A 19,923-nucleotide genomic window follows, 5' to 3' on the forward strand; every position below is an offset into this window, starting at 1 on the left:
TCATTAGTATTCAACCAATGAGGAGACATTTTATTTAAAATTTGTGTGAGTTAGGAACATTTGTCACCTGGGAGCCACCGTATCATAGAAGACAACAACATATGTTAGCACAACACAGCCAACTCTTTCTCCTACACTTATATGCTACTTATTTGCCTTCCTATATTAGTATGTTTTGGGGAAAATGTAATTGTTGCCTGGACTTTAACAGCAGAGATATGGGTTTACATCCACACATGTTGTTAGGTACAGGCTACAAAATGCTTGTTAGGTTCAGGAAAGGTTGTGATTTTCAGCCTTTGATACTTCAGTGGTACCACAAAAACAGTACTGAAGTTTGATACCCAGCCCTAGATAGGAGGAGAGGCATACAGAGATGGTGAAGGGGGATTTTTTTTAAACAGAAGAAGAAGATTGGAAACTCCTGTGACGATGACGTGTCGTCCAAAATAAGACCATGTCCTCCTCCTCCTCTGTCCACCCGCCAGCCACCGACGTGCATGACTCACTTCCCATTTACATGTACCAGGCGGAGACAGAGCTGTTGCTGTGGTAACAAGTGAATCAGCAGGTGGGATAAGGCAGCATCGATCTGAGGAGCGAAGGTTTGTTTTTACCATGGTGACAAAAAAATCAACGCTCAGGGCAGTGACTCAGATGGTGTGTGTGTGTGTTTGTGCAAGTATTAATGACTCATGTCTACACGGAAGTGACTCTAATAGAACGTGACCTTGTCAACTACAGGGTTTGGCATTGGTCAACACACAGACATACCGCACCACACATAGCAGCAGAAATTACATCAGCAAAATTTAAAATCACAATGGCACCGCTTTGCAGAAGAGTTCATTCTGTCTTTCATGCACCGAATGTAATCTAGAGGTTTAGTAATTCCTCCTTTTTTGATTTACGTTCACTAGTTTATGGCTTTGTCCAACACTTCAATCAGTTATGATAACATTGTACTCAAAGTAATTACTGAGATCTGGGAATATGGTTGAAGAAACAGTTAGAATTTGTTAGCTTGTACTGTGGAGGATGTTTACATTACAGTTTGGGTAATAAATTTACTGTCTGCTTCATTATCTGTTTTAAATAAGTTCGACTAACCCGGGGGGGTTTGTTTACAACCTGTCTCATCATCTGACTGCTCGTGTCTCTTTCCCCATCGACTTGTTTTTAGCAATGTCAGTGTTTCCAGATCTCAATAATTGACTTGGTGTCTACAGTGTGAACACCACAACACAACCCCTTTAACTAATTAGCATTTTGTTGATTGTTGCACTACTTTCTTGTGGTTTATGGTATTTCTTATGCACTTGACTTCTTCCAGTTGTTTCTTACTATCAGTCTCTCATTGCTGCTAATTGAGAATTTGTACAATTAGGATAAAAGTGTCTGCAAAACGTAAATGTAAATGTTATTATTACTGATATAAATGCTGGCTAAAGCTAGACGAAACCCACTTTGGGGCTGCATCTGGTACCTCCCTCTCCTCTCTATGTATCTCCTATAAGAGGTTAGGAAAGGTTACATGGACAGTGTTAATGCTGTTTTGACCAGCAAATACGGCATGAAATCATTTTTCGGTAATAATTACATACTAATTGTCAGCCCAAATGTCATGGCACTTCAAACCCTTAATGTCCATGTCTGTTGCTGTACTGGAGTGTAGTCTACTGTGTGGATACACCTTGTAAACACGTACTCACACACACAAACACAAGCACTTAAATAGACCAGGCCAGACCGTGTCGTGGCCAGATGAGCGATTAGTCAGATTTGGATTAGGACCGAGGAATCCTGCCTGATATGGTCGTCCGTCTGGATAATTTCATTCAAGCAGCTTCAGTGGAAACAAGTCTCTGAACAAAACTATTTTCTGCCAAGAGCTCATTATACAACATATGTCTATTTTTTCTAAATATAGTAATGTTTACTTATGCAGTTTGGATGCCTGCATGAAAATCTGTGTAAACTAATCTATTACTTTAGGAGGTCTAACCCTAAAAGGTCTCACTCTTGCTTTAAGGAACTAACTGATGTTCACTGTTTTAGTCCCTCATGATGGAAGATTTCCCAACTTTTTAACTCTGGGGGGAAACGGAGGACTTGTTTGAGTGCAACATTTTTCTGTCATGAGAGTAATTTCATTTGAATACACAGAAAACTGGCACAAAATGCAAGCACTTAGATCCAAAACACTGCTTTTCATAAAAGCCTCACTACTCTTAACTGTCAGCATTCAGAGCTGTATTTGTTCAGCCACAAAAGTCTGTTACATGCTGCCAAATGATGCAGAGTTAAATGTATATTTTGCATTTTTACCGATCCACTGACCTGGAAACAGTCACCCAGCTCCCTCTCCCTGCTTTTCTCTTACAGTAGTCTGTCTGAGAAAGACTGCCTAGAGATCATCAGCACTCATCTAGCTCATCTCATCTCAGTTTTGTCTGCACCGCCTGATTAAATCTCAGTTTTCACTGTCAGCTCTGTTGGAGACGGTAGAGCTGTAGTGTCTCAATTATAGATGTGATGCAGAAAAAAAATCCACCTTAAAAACACTTTGCTTTAAACCTATTTTGGTGATGTGTTCTATATTTAGATGAAAGACGTAGATGAAAGAAATCCTTTCAGTTATTTGGTTATTTTATATCACCGTAATATCTTCAGAATCTGAACAGTTTGTGTGTATATTTCAGACATTGAGTGGTGTTTTTTTTTTTGCACAAAGCCGGTAAACAGTGAATGTGTGAGGCTGGAAAAGAAATCACAAAATCGAGTGAAGAGGAGTAAACAGAGGTCAATCTCTACAACCCAGAAGAGCAAGAAACAGACCAGAAATAAAGGAAACCCCCGGCTGTAACACGAACTGAAATAGACGAGGAAGGCTGAAAGAACAACAAAGAACACGCTACAACTCTACATCTCCTGGAACATGTTGAATGTCAGACACTGCTGACAGTTGTTACTACTACTACTACTGTCACACAAATATCTGATGAACACGCAAACGTGGCTAGAGCTTACATGTTCAAATGGCATAAAAAAATGAGCAACTAACAACTGAGAAATCTTTCTAAGGTGACCTTGAAGTTATGTGTATGTGTCAAAACTGCAGTTGACCTTTTTTCTTTACTTTTAGCCATTTAAGATGACTGAAATTGGGAAATTCAACGTACAATATGTATATGTATGAAGTTCTACAACTACCCACATTATGGTAAATGCTTCCTTCCAATTGTGGGATACTGATTGGATTTTAACTTTCTGCTGAATAATGTTTTACAGCAGCTTATGCAGCAAAATAATTTGAAATTCAGACATTCAGACTGATGAACGAGGGGATGAAAGTCATAGTACATTACACAAAGCTAAAGCCTCACATTAAAACACTATAACATCATCTGTAAATATGGCCACACTACACCAGAGGCATTAAAGTCCAGAAATGACCCCAAGATGTGCTGCTGCAGATGGTTATTATCATAACGAGATCTGATTTGTTGCGTCATGTCTTCACACTTCACGGCGGAGTCCATCTCCAGAAAAACTGTTTTACAACAATTTTGAAGTTCTTCACGTTTTTTTATGTCCTAGTTTTTTTCTAGTTGCTGAAGAAAACGAACAACATCCCGAGAGACAAGAAGACTTCCCAAGAACAAAACATTTCAGAGCAATTATTTCCTTTATACTTTCCCGTCCTGACAGCTCAAACACACACACATACAAGCTCACGAGAACAAAGGCGCAGCAGCGTCTACAGTAGTCTTTCTTCCACCTCGTAGAAACTAGGCAAAGAATAAAGCGTAGACAAATATAGCGCTGCTTGGTTGATCATGTTGACAGCCTGCACTCTGGGGGAGTGTGTGCATATACACTGCTGTATATGTTGCGTAACAAGTATCATCATACAGGCATATCTATGGAGCCTGGCAGGTATCAGAGTAACATGTTAAGAAAATTTAAAGTGAACATATGAGTATCAAATGTACAATACACACCATGAATCATTTAGTTACCTTGAATATAATTATTCATGTCCATAAATGACTGTGCCCTCAAATTACTTAATTCCTTCAAATTAAGACTCAACTATACTAATAGCTGAAGTCAGGTTGGTGTGGCTAGTTGGGTCAGTTAGTGAGAAGGCTAGCAGCTCTGTTTTTGGTCGTGATGTGTCTCATGGAAATTATTTCCGTCAATTAAGAGATCAAATGGCTACATGTGATGTGAAAGCAGTCACAGAGAATTATCACCAACTCTGCAGCTCTATGGAGTTTTTTAGGCATTTCTACCACAAACTTTTGGTTTTGCAGCACATTTACTTCCTGATTCAGTTTCACTGCTTTCACTAGCACATCTTCCACCACCAGCAGACAGCCATTCTCAGCAAACAAGCTCTAATAAACATACGGTACACTACCTGTCCAGCAGCAACCATTGGATTAAAGAATTAGCTTTTAGCTGATGAGGAAAGAGAGAGCGAGATATTTTTCTCAAGAGTCGGTGGAGACCAAACCAGAACTAAAAGTGAATATTTGACTTATATTAACCAGGTGGACAAAAACAGAGGGCATGTTTTGCTAGTATGTTAGCTATAACAAAGTTCTAAGGTGTTAATATATTAGTGCTGTCTCTGTCAGGTTGTTGTGGAGTTCTAATTAATTAACGCATCTTTAGGTTATTGCAATGATTCCATTTGTCCTTTTCCTTTCAGCACTGTTTCTCATAGAGGTTTGGTACTATACTGGGCACGTCTCAACAGCAATCACTTTGATAAGTATGATGTTATCATAACTGATAGAAAAGAAGGTGTGATTCTTCTGATTTTACAGGACAACAGATTGATTTTGTTTTGTTATTTTGTGTGCGTGAAGTGTATTCCACATGAACTTGCAGTCTGCATTGAATACAGATACACACATTTGCTATTTAGTGAAGAAAAATATAGACTTGAGCTCTGTCTGTACAGGAGGCAGACTGACACACATGAGATCAACAGACAGTGATGAACACTCACACATGCCTACATTGTCACACACACACACACACAGCCTCACCCAAACACACACACTCATGGGTGTATACTTACGAGGACCCTCATTGACATAATGCATTCCCTAGCCTCTAACCCTAACCCTTAATCATAAAACCAAGTCTTAACCCTCAAACAGCCCTTTAAAAGACAAAATATTCTCCCTCTCGAGGTTCGAAACCCAAATTTGTCCTCACAAATCTAGAAGTACAACAACACACACACACAGTCACGAGCTCTAGCAGCAGTCCAAGACAAACAGAGATGGGCACCAAGGGAAAAAAAATCTGTCTTGACAATTGAGGCTATTGTTCAGTCCAGTGAACACATCCTGTCAGAAAAACAATTATAGTGAATCCAGTGGTGATGCCATACAGATTGTACATCATTTAATGTCATATCTGCATGTGAGGAACAATCCAGACAGGCAGGCATGCAAATATTCACTGAAAAATCATTTCTCTCCTCCTTCTGCTCTTTGATCAATATTCACTCAGCTGTCACAAATTGTGTGTGTGTGTGTGTGTGTGTGTGCAGATAAGGTTAATTCAGGCTCTACCTGTGTGCGTGGCACAATCGGGAAGAGGTTAAGGGTCGTGGGTCTCTTGGGCCGGTAGGTATCCATGGTAACAGGTGCTGCAAGGTCCTTGGTGACTGGCGGGGGTGCGATGGCGGACGCCTTCAAGGACTCTTTGTCACCGCGGTAACCGTCAGCACCGTCAATGAGGTCCAAATGCAGCATCTCTGCCTGGAGCTGGCCAACGGCACCCAGTTCGGCCCTCCCCGACATGCTATTGGTTCCTCGCCTCACATGGCCCTGCAGGGATTGGAGGATACATCCCGTCAGTCGTAGCAGAGGAACAGAAACAGACAGAGAGAGAAAGAGACGGAGAGTGTGTGGATGGGATGAGGAGATTGAGCCGGCCAATTAGAAGCTGCTCTGTCTTCAGCCTGTAACACTCTCACTGCCAGCACTTAGCTGCTTACAGCAGAGAGAGAGAGCAGAGGCTATTCAAAGCATCAGCTTCTCCATGACAGCATTTACCTACAGTAATAAAGTGGATGAATGAAAACTCCCTTTGTTCTGTTAGTAATTGTTCAGTTTCACAGCTTTTTTTTTCCCATTGTAATCTTTTGACAAGGGCTGCTGTTAAATCTAGTTTGACATGCACAGATGGTAGAGGGATGAAGTCCTGACCTTGCTTGATAATCCTAACTGAATTGCCACTTCACTTCCACTTCATTATTCAGTCTGATGTTGTGTTCATGGTAGCTATTAAGTAGTGACTGATGTATCCGTCCCATCCGCGTCACTTTTAGGGCATTGATGATCTGAATTATGAGTCGAGAATCCCACAAGTGAAGCCTCATTTTGTCAGTTGATTCAGTGTAATTTCTTTAGCCATGTCGTTGCAGCCTGACAGACAAAATTTCACAAAGCTAGTCTTATCTCAAAATAACTACATAACTAACTGTAATGGAAATATAAAAGGGTGATGGAAATGGAGGGCAGTGCCAGGCAGAGCAGCTCAAATTGTTTCTGTTTGTTTACATGATGCTCTCAGCTCTGTTGGTGAAAGCTAGCAAAGTCGACTTTTGAACTAGTGATTTGGCTAACAGGGCTGTCAGCAGCCATGCAGGATAGAAACTCGTTGGATGCACACTTTTTATTTATTCTTTCTGTAAATGTGATGTTTTCACATTACAGATAATGACCAAAGATACGAAAACACTAATCTTAAAGCGTAACGTAAATGTGAGAGTAGGCTGACTTTAGTGTGAGCTGCTCTATAGATGCTCAGCTCTGTAGTGTTACCGGGCAGTGGCTGTGAACAAAAATCATAATCATTGGTACATAGGTAGGTATGTAATCGTGGGTGCACATGACAAAATAAAATACAGAAGTCGGTGGCGGTTTGGTTGTGGATTGTAACACACAGTTTAACACAACTGGCCGTATTCGAAAGTGGAAAGCCGTTGAGGGATCATAGTCTCTTTGCTGCACTAGCGACTCCTACTGGTTGGGCAGGGTGCTTGCACCTTGGGTGTGGAACTAGGAGACATAACTTGGACCTTACGGCAGGTTAACACAGGTAGTCGATGTCTGTCATCCCTCCACAGGTTAATATTAGAGTTAAACAAGACAAGCAGCACAAAGGGATCTGGATATTTTGAACTGGGGGAAATATTGGAGGTAAATCCTGCAAAAAAGGAAAGAAAGGGGAGTTCATTCTCATTCTCATTGTGCAGAAAGTGAGGTATGATGAAAATTAAAATCACAATGACTATCTCATAATTCTAATTTAAAATATTAGACATAATTCAGCCATAGTTAGGTAAAATCATAATTATGAATGAATAAATGATGTCGCAATTAAAATACTATGTTATAATTATGAGACACAAAAATGTTTTTGATATTTAGAATTTCTTGATTTTCATTGCCTTGGCAGGTTGGGCTTGTTTTTTCATTAAAATAAAAAAAATATCCACCTAAATTATTAGTAGAGAAGAAAACAGCACATACCAGTGTAGATCTGTAACAATTAAACATTTAAATATCTAATGTTTTTGAATTCTTAACTTAAACTTTGCAGTGCATGGTATAAAGCATCCGCATTGTGCCTTATTTTTTGATAACTGCATGGTTCAGAGTGGACTGTTCAAATGTAAGCATTGCTGAAATACTACATTTTGAAACATTGTCTTAGTTCTATTGTTGTCCAATATAAATTCTAGAAGAGAGTACATTATTCTTTTCCAAATTTTTTTGTTTGTGTCATCAGTTCATTAAACCTGCTTGAGCTGCTTTCATTAATGCTACTTAACACAATGCTACAATGTGCTAAACTGAGCGGTTGTTTAATCTTGTGATGAGATTCACTTTAATTGTCTTTAACGGTACTGCTGAAATCAAAGCAACTGACAAGCACGAGTGTCGTCTGGGAGACAGCAAAAGTCAGAGGTCACTGGGGCAGTACAGTCTGCTTCACTTACCATCACTATCCCTGCAGCTACGCACACACACACACACACACACACACACACACACACACACACACACACACACACACACACACGTGGTAATTCCTCCTGTTCGTTGCTGTAGATGCTTTGACATGGACACCAGAGTCACTGTTAAGGCTATTACAGTCTTCAGCTCTGCTCCACGTGTATAAACAGACACACAAACACACATACATTCACATGCATATAAAGTCATGTTAAATTTCAAACCTGGACATATTCTAGTCAAATTTATCTTGTTATCATGTGAACCACAATATCTGTTTTTGTCAGTATACAAATATAAAGTGAGGTGATAAATGCTAAAATAAATTATAATATGTTATATCTGTATATTATCCTAATTGGGAAATTAATGCACAGTGAAACCCATGAACACAGTGATTGATCAATGTGGGAAAATAAAATTGTAGGACAATAGAAAAGCATATTCCGACAAGAGTAAGCCTCTTTGAGAGCTGCACCAGAGCAGATTCAGAGAGCAGAGGACAACAGCGAAACAGGAACAGCTGCCATAATAAAACCATTCATCACTCCGGACAATTTCAGAAGGGAATTGTGAGGTGAAAAAAAACCTCCTTTCACATGAACCCACATTATACAGCGATTCACTGAACAGCCTTGATATTGTGAGTAATAATCGTTTCAAGAATTGAAGCTGAAGCCAAAATAATGAGCACAGTATCTAAAGCTTTGGTATTAAAAGACAGCATATGTGTTCATTTGGACATGCACATACCTTTTTTGTTGCTGAATGACTGTATTATAAAGATAAGTATCAGTGTTTTTTCTTCATAAATGAAGCAGAGCGGGTATTAACATATGTGCGCAGCTGTAGACAGTAAGCTAACTCACAGTGGGTGAATGGAATGGAGGTTAATCCAATTCCATCGGCTGAGTGTTGCCTTCAAGCACATTTGTATGCAGCAAAACACCAATCACAGATATCCAGAGGTCTCTCTGTCAAGAAAGAAAGAGGCCTGTGTGCATTTGAGAGAGAGAGAGAGAGAGAGAGAGAGAGAGAGAGAGAGAGAGAGAGAGAGAGAGAGAGAGAGAGAGAGACAGAGAGAGAGCTGCTGTAATTGGTTTCTAAACAGCCAGAAACCTTTGAATTGGGACTAAAATGGAAAGCGGTGTTGTATGCAGCAGCATTCCATTTCAGAGACTGCCTCCTTAAAAGTCCACATTTCTAGACCGAATACATCATAACAGGCAGACAAGAACTGTCCAAGGGCTGCAACTTTTTTAATTTAATTAACTTGATCATTTTCTTGATTATTCAATTAATTGTTTGGTCTGTAAAACACCAGAAAACAGTGAACAGTATCACAATTTCCTAGAGCTCAAGGTGATGACTGAATCTGCTATGATGCAAATTCTCACATTTGAGAACCTAAAAGTATCATATTTGGCATTTTTGCTTGGAAATTGCCTCAAATGATTAATTGATTACCAAGATAAATTTTAAGTTCATCGACTAATCAATTAATTATCAACTAATTATTGCAGCTCTAAACTGCCCCGTGTCAAAAGTTTCCTCAGATGTAACCCAGAAATGCTGCCTGATTTGACCTGAATTGGGAAGGCACAACAGGTTTATCTCAGTAAGCAACTTCCTGTTTAATGATGCACTCAGGCAGTCAAATCACATGACCATGTTACCGCTTGTTCACGCTCGAGATGTTCATGCTCAGGCCATTGTTAAATAAATCCCATGATATGCATTAATGAAAAGCCCACTGCAGAGTGAATCTATGTATAAACCCAAGAGTTTGTTTTGAATGAAACGGTAGAACAAATGCAGCAGAAGAGCAAGAGTCCATAATTGCCAGGCTCCAGAAATGATGTGCACATAGAGTTTATAGCTACTGCTGTTTGGCATATTTTCTCACTTTAGACTTGAAGGTCCCTAATGCTTGTTTTGGCTCAGCTCTTGTGAAGAGGATTTTAAGGCCTTTGTTGTTGCTCTGAAGGACCGAGCCAACAGTCCATGAATTACATTCATACTGGATGATTCTGCAGGGCAGAAGAGTTTATGTCAAATGTCAATACGCTGCACCAATACAGGAAGTAATCTGCTTTTTAAGTAACATAGTTGACTTGGAAACCAGTTTGTGTTTTGATTGATTTGATGCTTCTGTACCTGAGAGCCTATCTGGGCTTTAAATGTTGTACTCTTTTTGATATGTAACAAAGAAAAATATCTTTAAGGGAGCATTTTACTATGTTGCGAGCCTTTGAGAGATACAGAGTAACACACCCTCTATTAAATTATTATGTTATTAATTGCTTCACCATCCTCATCTTTCAATATATTGATCCACCTATCCTGCCATGCTGTCTGTCCATCTATCTACTAATCCATTAAATATGCATAAATCACTCCTCTATCTGATGAGCTGTCAGGAGATGCTCCTGTCATCCCTCTTTCTCTTCCTCCCATATTTTCAGCTCAGTCACATCAAACAACTGTCTGTCTCTGTGTCTACACCTCCATTTCATTCCTTTTTTCTCCCCACTCTCCTTTCATCCACCTCTTCACCCATCTAAGATCGATACCTGCTAATGCAACGGGTTTCTCCTCGTACTCTCATGTTTTATGACCTCAATTTATGACCGGCCCCTTTAAGAGAGCCCTGGCTCTGTTGCTAGGAGACAAGGGGCTCAGTGACGATGAGGAGGCCGACGAGATGCCGCTGCCCTGAAGATGCTGTGATGCTCGGCTCTTGTCCAACCAGAGCAGCCCAAGCAGGGGAATCACACAGCCAACAAGTCAAATACAACAACACAAGAGTCGGTGCAAAAAAAGCTAAAAATGCTAAATCACCAAACACCTGCTGCTAAGAGCTATCTGGTGGTTAAGAAGATGTAATTAAGAACCAATGCAATCAACAAAAAAAGGCAAGATCAGGTGTAAATTCAGTGCAAATGTGGATTTGACTGATATCATATTCCTTTAATCGGATATTAAATGTGTGAATCATAAATTCTTTAAAACGTTGAAGGATTCTATGTTAAACTCATATTTCCATCATTTGAACTCATGGTTTTACTCTGCTGAAGAACTAATCATTTGATTTGTTGCTCAAAAATATGAGACATTACTAAAAAAAATAAAGATTCTTGTCTTGTCTTCTTGTCTGCTTTTTAATTATAAAAACTCTGGGACTGTTTTTACTTTAAATATCTGAAATATTAAAAAAATCCAGGTGAAAATGATTTAAAAAATATATCTTGTGCAGCACCAGTATGCCAATATTTACTAATTACATAAAAATATAAAGTCCATATGGACATTTTTGTTGAGAATCCCCAACCAATCAGCTTTGTAGAGCACAAACAACATGTACACACAGGACTGAGTCTTAAAGCTGCACTTCACATCAGTATTTCCATAACAACAATGGCGGACAGAAAGTTAGCAACACGCTGGTGAAGAAAGGGAACATCTAGCAACCAGAGAGCCCGATAGGTGGTGGAGACTAAACCAGAGATAAAAGGAGCATGAACATTGCACTTTTATTCATCAGGTGGGCAAAACATGACTCAGAATATGAATACTAATGTTGCTTTGTGTCTGCTTGACCTGCAATTGTTTTGTCATTGTAATTGTTTGCTACCATATAACCATAGCAACTATATAAGGGGGTATGTGTCGTTTATTCAACTTGTTCCAATCACCCAATGTGGCAAAAATGAAATGAATCCATGCAAACTAGGACAAAAAACCAGTAAAAATCCCTTTACTTTATACCATGTCAATTGTGTGTAATATCACTACTGATCAAACAGTGCTGGTGTGCATGGAAATGCATGAATATCAGTGAACGCTTGACTGTCAGTAAACAACAACATAGATGACAGGTGATGATGTTTTAAACAGGATCAGAGACGAACAGGGCTTCTCTGTTTTGTTTGCGTTGATGAAGCAGCTTCCTCTCTGCTGTTACCGTATGTGGACGAGATGACGTGAGCAGTATCCATGGAGGCAGTGTGTATGTGTGTGTGTGTGTGTGGCCCAACACTGCATTTATTTTCAGCTCTAACACGTGCAGTAGGTGAGAGAAACACTGTTGCCATGGAAATAGGTCTCCTTCTACTCTCGCACTGTGTTTTGCTGGACCCTCTCTCTGTCTCTCTCCCCCCCTCTACGCCTCTCTTTTTTTCTTTTTTCTTTGCTCTCTCCCTCAATCTCTCTGTATCTCTACCTCCCTCTGCCTCTCTGGATAATAAGATCTGTTTTTATTGATGTAGACGAGCACTTTCAATATAGCATTTTAAAGACTTAAAAACCTCTTCCAATCTATTTGAATAGGATTTGTTAACATTATGTTTTCAGAACAATATTGCCAAAACCAGGTTGTACAGCAGAGATAAAAAAAACAAGCAACAATTAAAAATATCTGAAGGATTTACACACTCAAGCACACAACATCCCTTGTCTTTAATGTAAATCTGAATTAAAATATTCAGATTTGATAGCATGACTGTTGCACACATTAGTTCTGGTCTTGTAAATCACAATGTTTTATTTGTAATAAAGCTCATATATACTGACCAGCTATAAAGACGTAATTCTTCTCTGCAGGTCTCAAAAGTTTTTCAGAATCAGAAACTTTAGTTTTCAAATTTTGGACAACGTTCAGACGGCACAAGATGACTGCAATGTTGCTGTGAATAGCTTGTATTTATGGTGATTTATAACCATAAAATGACAAACTTTGTCTAAATCTAGAAACAACCTTAGACAGCACCTTGATAAAGGCAAGACAGCTCAGATGTTTTGGGGAAAATAGCATGATAGATTGGAGAAAAGTTATGTGACGCATTTAATTTTGATGCCTGACTGCACTGTCAACAAAAAGCCATGCTGTATTTGTAACTTTGGTTTAATATTTCTATTTGTTTAAGTGGATCTAACATTTGATTTTGCATTGCTTTCTCTATGTCTCTCAGTCTTGCACAAAGTGACAATAGAGGGCAGCCTAGACAGTATAACAAGCCTCGACTTCTTCTATATCTGTGTGTCTAGATACCGACTGTATTATGTGTGTGTTTCTACGGCCACTTAATGTAATTGCCTAATCTATCTGACCGCACCCCGACGCTTGACTTTCTCAACCATCCACACACGACAAATGACTGCTAATCAAATCCATTCACCCCTGCACACATGCATGGAAGCACTCTCTCCTCTCTCTCTCTCTCATGCACACACAGAAAGTGGACATGATAATTCATGTTGTCATTTCATGTCTCTGAGGAACATCAAATCTCTTTATGTTTCACTCTGGACTTGAGCTGCTCCACATTAACCCCTCAGGGCTACAGCCATGTGGACACAGATGGAAATCCATTTTCTCTCTCTTTGTTTTAGGGCCTTTGTCTACCAAAATATGGCCTTTTCTACAGGATCTACTAAATTCAGCAACCTAAGGTTCATTTAGAACATTCATGTCTGTGATTCCACCACATCTGAGGAAACCCGAAGAGTGAGGTAGGCTAAATTAGTGTGAAAACAGACTGAGAATCAGCAGCTTTGTTTGAGAAGCAAGTTCCTGTGTTATTCTGAGAATAACACAGGATTAATGTGTTGTTCTCCTTGTTCTTAGTAATTTAATGCTGTGATACTGTGATATTTTAACAGATGTTATAAAGGAGATATATAGAGATGGAAGGGGAGATAGACTTGTGCAAAAGTAGTGACGATTTGTTAAGTGATTTTAGATCATTTTTCGGTTTTAGAGCATAACCGCATCAAAACAATCAGTAAAGAGAATTAAGTTTTGCTTTCCTGAGGCACACATTTGCTCGCTCTCTCTTTATATTGTTCTTTTTTACACCTAGTTGGGAGGTCGACTACACCTAACTTTGTTAAAATGTCAGTAAACACTGCAAGACATTCCCATTCATAGTCCTTATATTGACACTACTGGCAAGACCAGCCAGTGACATTCAGTGCTATTAACTCCACCCCAATAGTTTCTGGGATACATGAGTGTATTACCCCCAGAGCAGGGACTTTTTGCAGTCTCCAGGGACAAAATTTAGTCAGTTGAGATGTGAGTTAAGTTCTTTAGGTCCCAAAAATGATCCTCAAAAAGTGGCTGTGGTCGAAAAAGAATATTAGTAAACAATGTTTAGTTCTGCAAACTCCTGACTTGACAATTCCTGGGCTTCTGGGAGGTACTACCTAAAGAGCAGGGACTTTATTTTTTGGTGATTTGCATGCTACATTTTGAAAATAATGTATATACAAATGCTAATAAACTTAAATGCAAAATCAAACTGTGTTGGCTATTTGCTTTTCTATGCATGTTAATGAATATATCTTTAATGAGAAAAAAGGTAAAAGTGAAAAGGGTAAGTGGTACATTATATATTTCCAATACTGGTGCAGTCATCACAAAGATCTTTGTTGAAAAAAATCACAAGTTGTCCTACTGATAAATAAAGTGTTGTGCTTGGTGAGCCTTGGTCAGTATGCAGGATCTTGTGTCCTATGTGGGACAAGAGCTAAAAACTACAATAGAACCAGGTTGCTGCAGTTGAAACTGAGAAACTTCTCGAGCTCCTGCAACATGTTCCTGGAGACATTTTTGTGACTGAAAGGGCCACAAGCTAGTGAGTAATTCTGGGTAACTCTCTCCAGAGTCAATACATTTTAAACTAAAATCTATGAGAGTTGCACATTTCGTGCACCGAAAAGAGGAGGGGAAGAAGAGAAATAAATGCTCTTTATACTACTGCAGCGTTATAGTTTGGACAACAAAAATTTTAGAAAAAATCTGAAAATGTTAATGTGATTGGAACCAAGTTTGACCTGTAACAGTGTTTTCAATTTATCTGCATTATTGGGACACACCCTCTTTCTGCTGACACACACACACACTTACACAGTCATTGCCTTCCCACTGAGGCAGACACCACGCCTGTCTGGACTGTATGATGCTCCTTCCATGTGACCGTCCATTATTGATAAGACAAGATGCATCCTGAACTCCCCCGGGACGATGAGCTCACTGATGAGGTTACCCGCTGGTCCACCCTTGTGCATGTATGTGTGTGTACATACAGTGGGGGCTCTGGGCTACAGTGCCCACAGTTAACAACCCCCCTGACGTTCTGAAGCCGTACCACCCCCTCATACATTTTTGAACAGGCCGGGTCTCCATCGAACACTTTGCACTTTTAAATAGAAAGCATAGAGGAGATAAAGCTGCGTTTCTGTGATGACAGCTGACATATGAGTAAAAGAAGCAGTCTGTCTGACCCAGCTGATTCATTCACTGGTCCTCAACTTTGTTTTCCATGTCAAGACAGTTTGACACATCATGCAACCTGTTTGCACATCTTGGATTTGCAAGACAAACTCAGAAAAACTAAGAAGAAGGAACTTAGAAACACAGACCTAGGCTTATTAACTTGTTATAGCTAATATTTTAGGAAACATCTGTCTATTTACATATCCAGCAGACAGAGTTTTTCAGATTAACATCACATTGGAGTTTTGTTTGTGCTCACCTGATGAATAAGTCAAATATTCACTCAAAGCTGAGTAGAAGAAAAAAAAAAGCTAAACAAAAAACATCAATGACCTCCTACAAAACCATCCCTAATAACACTCTTTCTTTCTTTTCAGATTCCACCTACAGACCTCCACTTACAAACTCTAAATGGCAAAAGTTCAATAAACCTTTTCTCTCTTGCCACATTCTGCCTTCATTCGTCTATTGATGAATATCTGCTATTTTCTGCCACTCTGTTGGAGTCTCTGTCACTCTCTATTGGAGTTCCTGTCATTATCTATACCGATAATCTTTCTGCCCGCATTCCTTAAACTAATGGTTTATTGGATGCTGCTCTTAAAAATACTGCAGCTTTCTGTTTTTTCACATCCCTCATTGACGCTTTGACCTTCAGGATGTTCCAGGAGATTCACTTGAGAGGACCCATCTTCCACCAGCTGGCTTTATTCCACCAGCGCCACCAGTGTCTAGACGGCGAGGAGAATCAGTCCTCTCTCCTATCGTCATTGGCCTACATGTCTACAGAGTGTTCTGCCACCAGCAGTTGGTTTCAGTTGAACATTATATTGCTGGTAGAAACCAGCAGTTGCAATTTGACATTTACACTCACTATTTTGTCAAATCTTTGCCTATGCCAAATTTTCACATCCATCCTCTAAGTGCCCCTGTTAGATCATTATCTGTAGGTAGTCAGTTTCATATAGCTACTTTTTGACTGCTGTCTGTTATTTTGAAGTATTAATCTGATTCGATCACTTGAGTAGTAACCAAGCTAGCCATTATACTAGCTGTCTGAGGCTAATGTCATGTAAAGTCAGTTTTATTAATATAATCCACTATCACACATGTCAAATTGGCCTCAAGGGACTTTACAATCTGTACAACATACAGTACAACACCCTCTATGCTTAGACTCTCAAATCGGAGGAGGTGAAATTCCCGTCACAAAACCTTTTCAAAGAAAAAACAAAATGGCTAATTGCTAATGCTGCATTCATGCAATGTAAAATCCAGCATGGGAATACAGAATGGGAAGGACAGGAAAAGCTCACATTATTCCAATTTAGGAGCGTTCATGGATTATTTCAAAATAGTTACCCCCACTGCTAGCGTCGTAGTCACATCAGATAAATAGCATTACGTATTTGTAGCAGTTAGTTAGCAAGTGAAACCAGATCGACACAATCAAATCAGCTTAATCAACTGTATCAGTATTAATATTTGATTGTATTTAATTGCCAGTGGTTTCTTGACAGTCTAGTGTAGTGGATATATTGCAGCTGTCAGAATACCTCATATCTCCGACTGCTCATGATTACACTCTCAAAATGATATGGCATGAAAGTGGCATAATATAATTGTTGCTTACTGTTGTGCTGACTGTTCTCACCAGATTATATGCACAGTAACCTCTAAATATAATTATAGAAAATCTGTCAAAATATATTTATTATCTGACTAGGAAGATATTTTATGAATACTGTTTTTGTATCAATCCCTTTTTTACAATATTGTTGGTCCAACTCCTTATGGTCCTTTATCTATTGTTCTTGATATGGTCATCCTTTCCTGATTAGTAATCCCTATAGTGATGCAAGTAATAATTATTTTCATTATCAATTAATTGGCAGATTATTTTCTTGATTGATTGATTAGTCTTGAAAAGTCTATAAAATGTCAGATAATGGTGGAAATGCCTGTTATCTTAAAGCCCAAGGTGACGCCTTCAAATGTCTTGTTTTGTCCACCCAACAGCAAACGATTTGAAACAATTATCCAATCATTAAAATAGTTGCCAATTTAATTCAACAATTAGTCAACTGACTAATCAATTAATCCACTAATCGTTGCAGCCCTGAATCACTTTTATTGAAATTGTTCCATTATTCCACTTTGTATTCACAGTTTCAAAACTGCCTCCAGTAAAAAAACTTTAAAGGCCAACTCTCTGTCTTCAACCTTTATTGTAAGTGTGTTTAGCTTGCTGCATACTGTAGCTGTGCACCCACACGCATAATGAGGGCAGAAGACAGAGATACTGCCTGTGTTCAATGGACAATTAAACAAGCTGAGGGAGACGATGTAGAGTAAAAAATAAAATAAAACAAAAACGAGAATGAGACTGTGCGATTGAGGGTATTCAAATTATTGCGACTGACCAACAGAGCCTGCTCTTTCCCTGCAAAAAGAATGTGACAAAAAACGCTGAACTGACATACTGCCTACACGCTCTACATACACAGAAGCCAAACACTGATAGTGATGACGCTCAGTGACACGTGTGTTTTGTTGTTGTTGTTGTTGCTGCTGCTGTCAGACCTGCCTCATCTTTACCAGTCAAGGAGCCATTTTGGAGTCTGATCTCTGTGAAGCCCCTGCAACAGGATGAGTCATCAATGTCCACACACACACACACACACACACACACTCATGTTGTTCTGGGTCACTTTTGGGGACATTACATAGACTTACATTCATTTCCTGGCGACTTTACATAAATCTAACCGTAACCGCTAATTGCCTAACCCTAACCATAACCACTGACCCAAAACACACACACACACACGTACACACATACACACAGAGATGTCTCACATTCAATAATGTGCGCTATAATTAGCTCCCTGGATAGGAAGACATGAAAAAGCAGAGAGAGGGTGAATTGGCTTTTCAACCTAAAATATTCCTAACTTTCCGTAACATCGGAACAATTTTCCTCATCTGTCGGGTCACCGGCTCACTAAAACAATGAAATGTGAATCTCTCATCTGCTCGGATAAATGACACTGAACAAAAAACAAAAAAAAAAACCCTCGACCCTGCTGTTGCCTTGGTTACGGGAGCGGAGGAGGAGGTGATGATGGTTTCAGTGGGAACAGAGCCGGAGAGATCTGACAGAATAATAAATTTACGTCTGCTTATTCCCCTCCCTCTGTACCACTCCACATCTATCTCTCATCATCTCTCATAGTTGCACTTCACACTCGCTCCAGTTTTCATTAATGATCCACTCATTTCTATGCCAATAATATTTGGGAAAACCAGGGTGCTGATGGGCCTGTGGTGCTCAAAACTTTTTTTTTTTTGCGAAATAACATTCTCCACTTTAGTGAAGTTTTAGAGGACTTGAAACATAAGTAAACAGCTCAGAATGAATAATTTAGATGCCCAGGATGCAGTGAGGCAATCATATGCAATCAGGCTCAAGATGTATGGAGCGTCCCTGGTGCTGTCTGTCAGTCCTTGCTGCCTCTGGCCTCTTTCCTCTGCTGGCAGGAAACTGAATGCAGCAGCTGTTGAGGACAAAACGCCACAGAGAGAAGAGTCCAACCCCTTGTTGAGCTTAAACTTGGACTAAATGTTGCTGAATGGAGGCAGCACAGTTTCATAAAAATTGATGAAATGAGCATGAGCGTTAAGAATGGAGATTACGGCTCACACAGCTCATTACTTTTTAAAAATGTTCTTAAAAAATAAATGAATAAATCTGGGAATTTATTGGTATATATTTTGAGTATTACTGAATGGGATGAAATAAGATTTTACTGTATAAAATCAGTGAAAACTGTATTATAGTACCTTCAGCAGCAACACTAATTTTTTAAATATATGGTGCGTAATCAGCAGCTTGTCTTTGTTTTCTCCCTATTCTCTCAATTTCTACAACCAAAGCATTTTCTAAACCGTCAATGTCGCAAGAGGGCCTCATTAATTCTGACCGGCAGTAGATGGTGTCCTCTTGCAGATGGAAAACAAAACAGTAAATGTGGGGACATAAATTATATGTGAAAATCAGCCTAATCTATTCCTTTAAAAAAATCCAACAGTTTTACAGAGAAAATCAGTAAAAATAGAGTGATGGACAGGAATTCCTTTGACTTGGAGGAATTGTGTGGCATTATAGCATGACTCTAATTACGTTAATTGTAACCATTTGTGTTTATATTTTAAATCCCCCCCTAAGAGCCAGATCAAGATACAGTATTATATATTTCCTTTTCATTCATGTGGGCCAGCGGTCGGCCCAGCAGAGCCAGAGAAGGACATCATGTCCCCAAACACATGATCAGCAGCACAATCCCTTTGCAACAGCATGAGACATCATTTTCCTACAGAAAAGGGCAAAGATACCTAACCCTGCGACAGCGATAGACTTGAATATTGTGCGCCTCGGATCTTACACCTCCTCACTCTGCTCGATGTTTAGTCAGTATCAATTTTAACCTTTTTTGTCACTGACCTGCAAGCAATGAGAAGCAGCTGTCCGAGATTTAACCTGAAAGCAACTTCTAAAAGCACCTCAGTGATTTTAATTTATGCTACACTTCT

The 19,923-nt window shown here is 39.3% G+C and overlaps 1 protein-coding gene across 2 annotated transcripts in view; it reads right to left on the minus strand.

Annotated features, from left to right (window-relative positions):
• Window positions 1-19,923, minus strand: part of LOC137169533 (C-Jun-amino-terminal kinase-interacting protein 1-like) — a 55,531-nt gene that overhangs the window by 17,477 nt on the left and 18,131 nt on the right. For both annotated transcript variants that reach the window (XM_067572817.1, XM_067572884.1), the window contains exon 3: window positions 5,598-5,855. In XM_067572817.1, the coding sequence (XP_067428918.1) occupies window positions 5,598-5,855 (258 nt within the window). The remainder of the gene's footprint in view (window positions 1-5,597; window positions 5,856-19,923) is intronic.

Source organism: Thunnus thynnus, chromosome 1, assembly GCF_963924715.1.
Source record: "Thunnus thynnus chromosome 1, fThuThy2.1, whole genome shotgun sequence".
Taxonomy (NCBI): domain Eukaryota; kingdom Metazoa; phylum Chordata; class Actinopteri; order Scombriformes; family Scombridae; genus Thunnus; species Thunnus thynnus.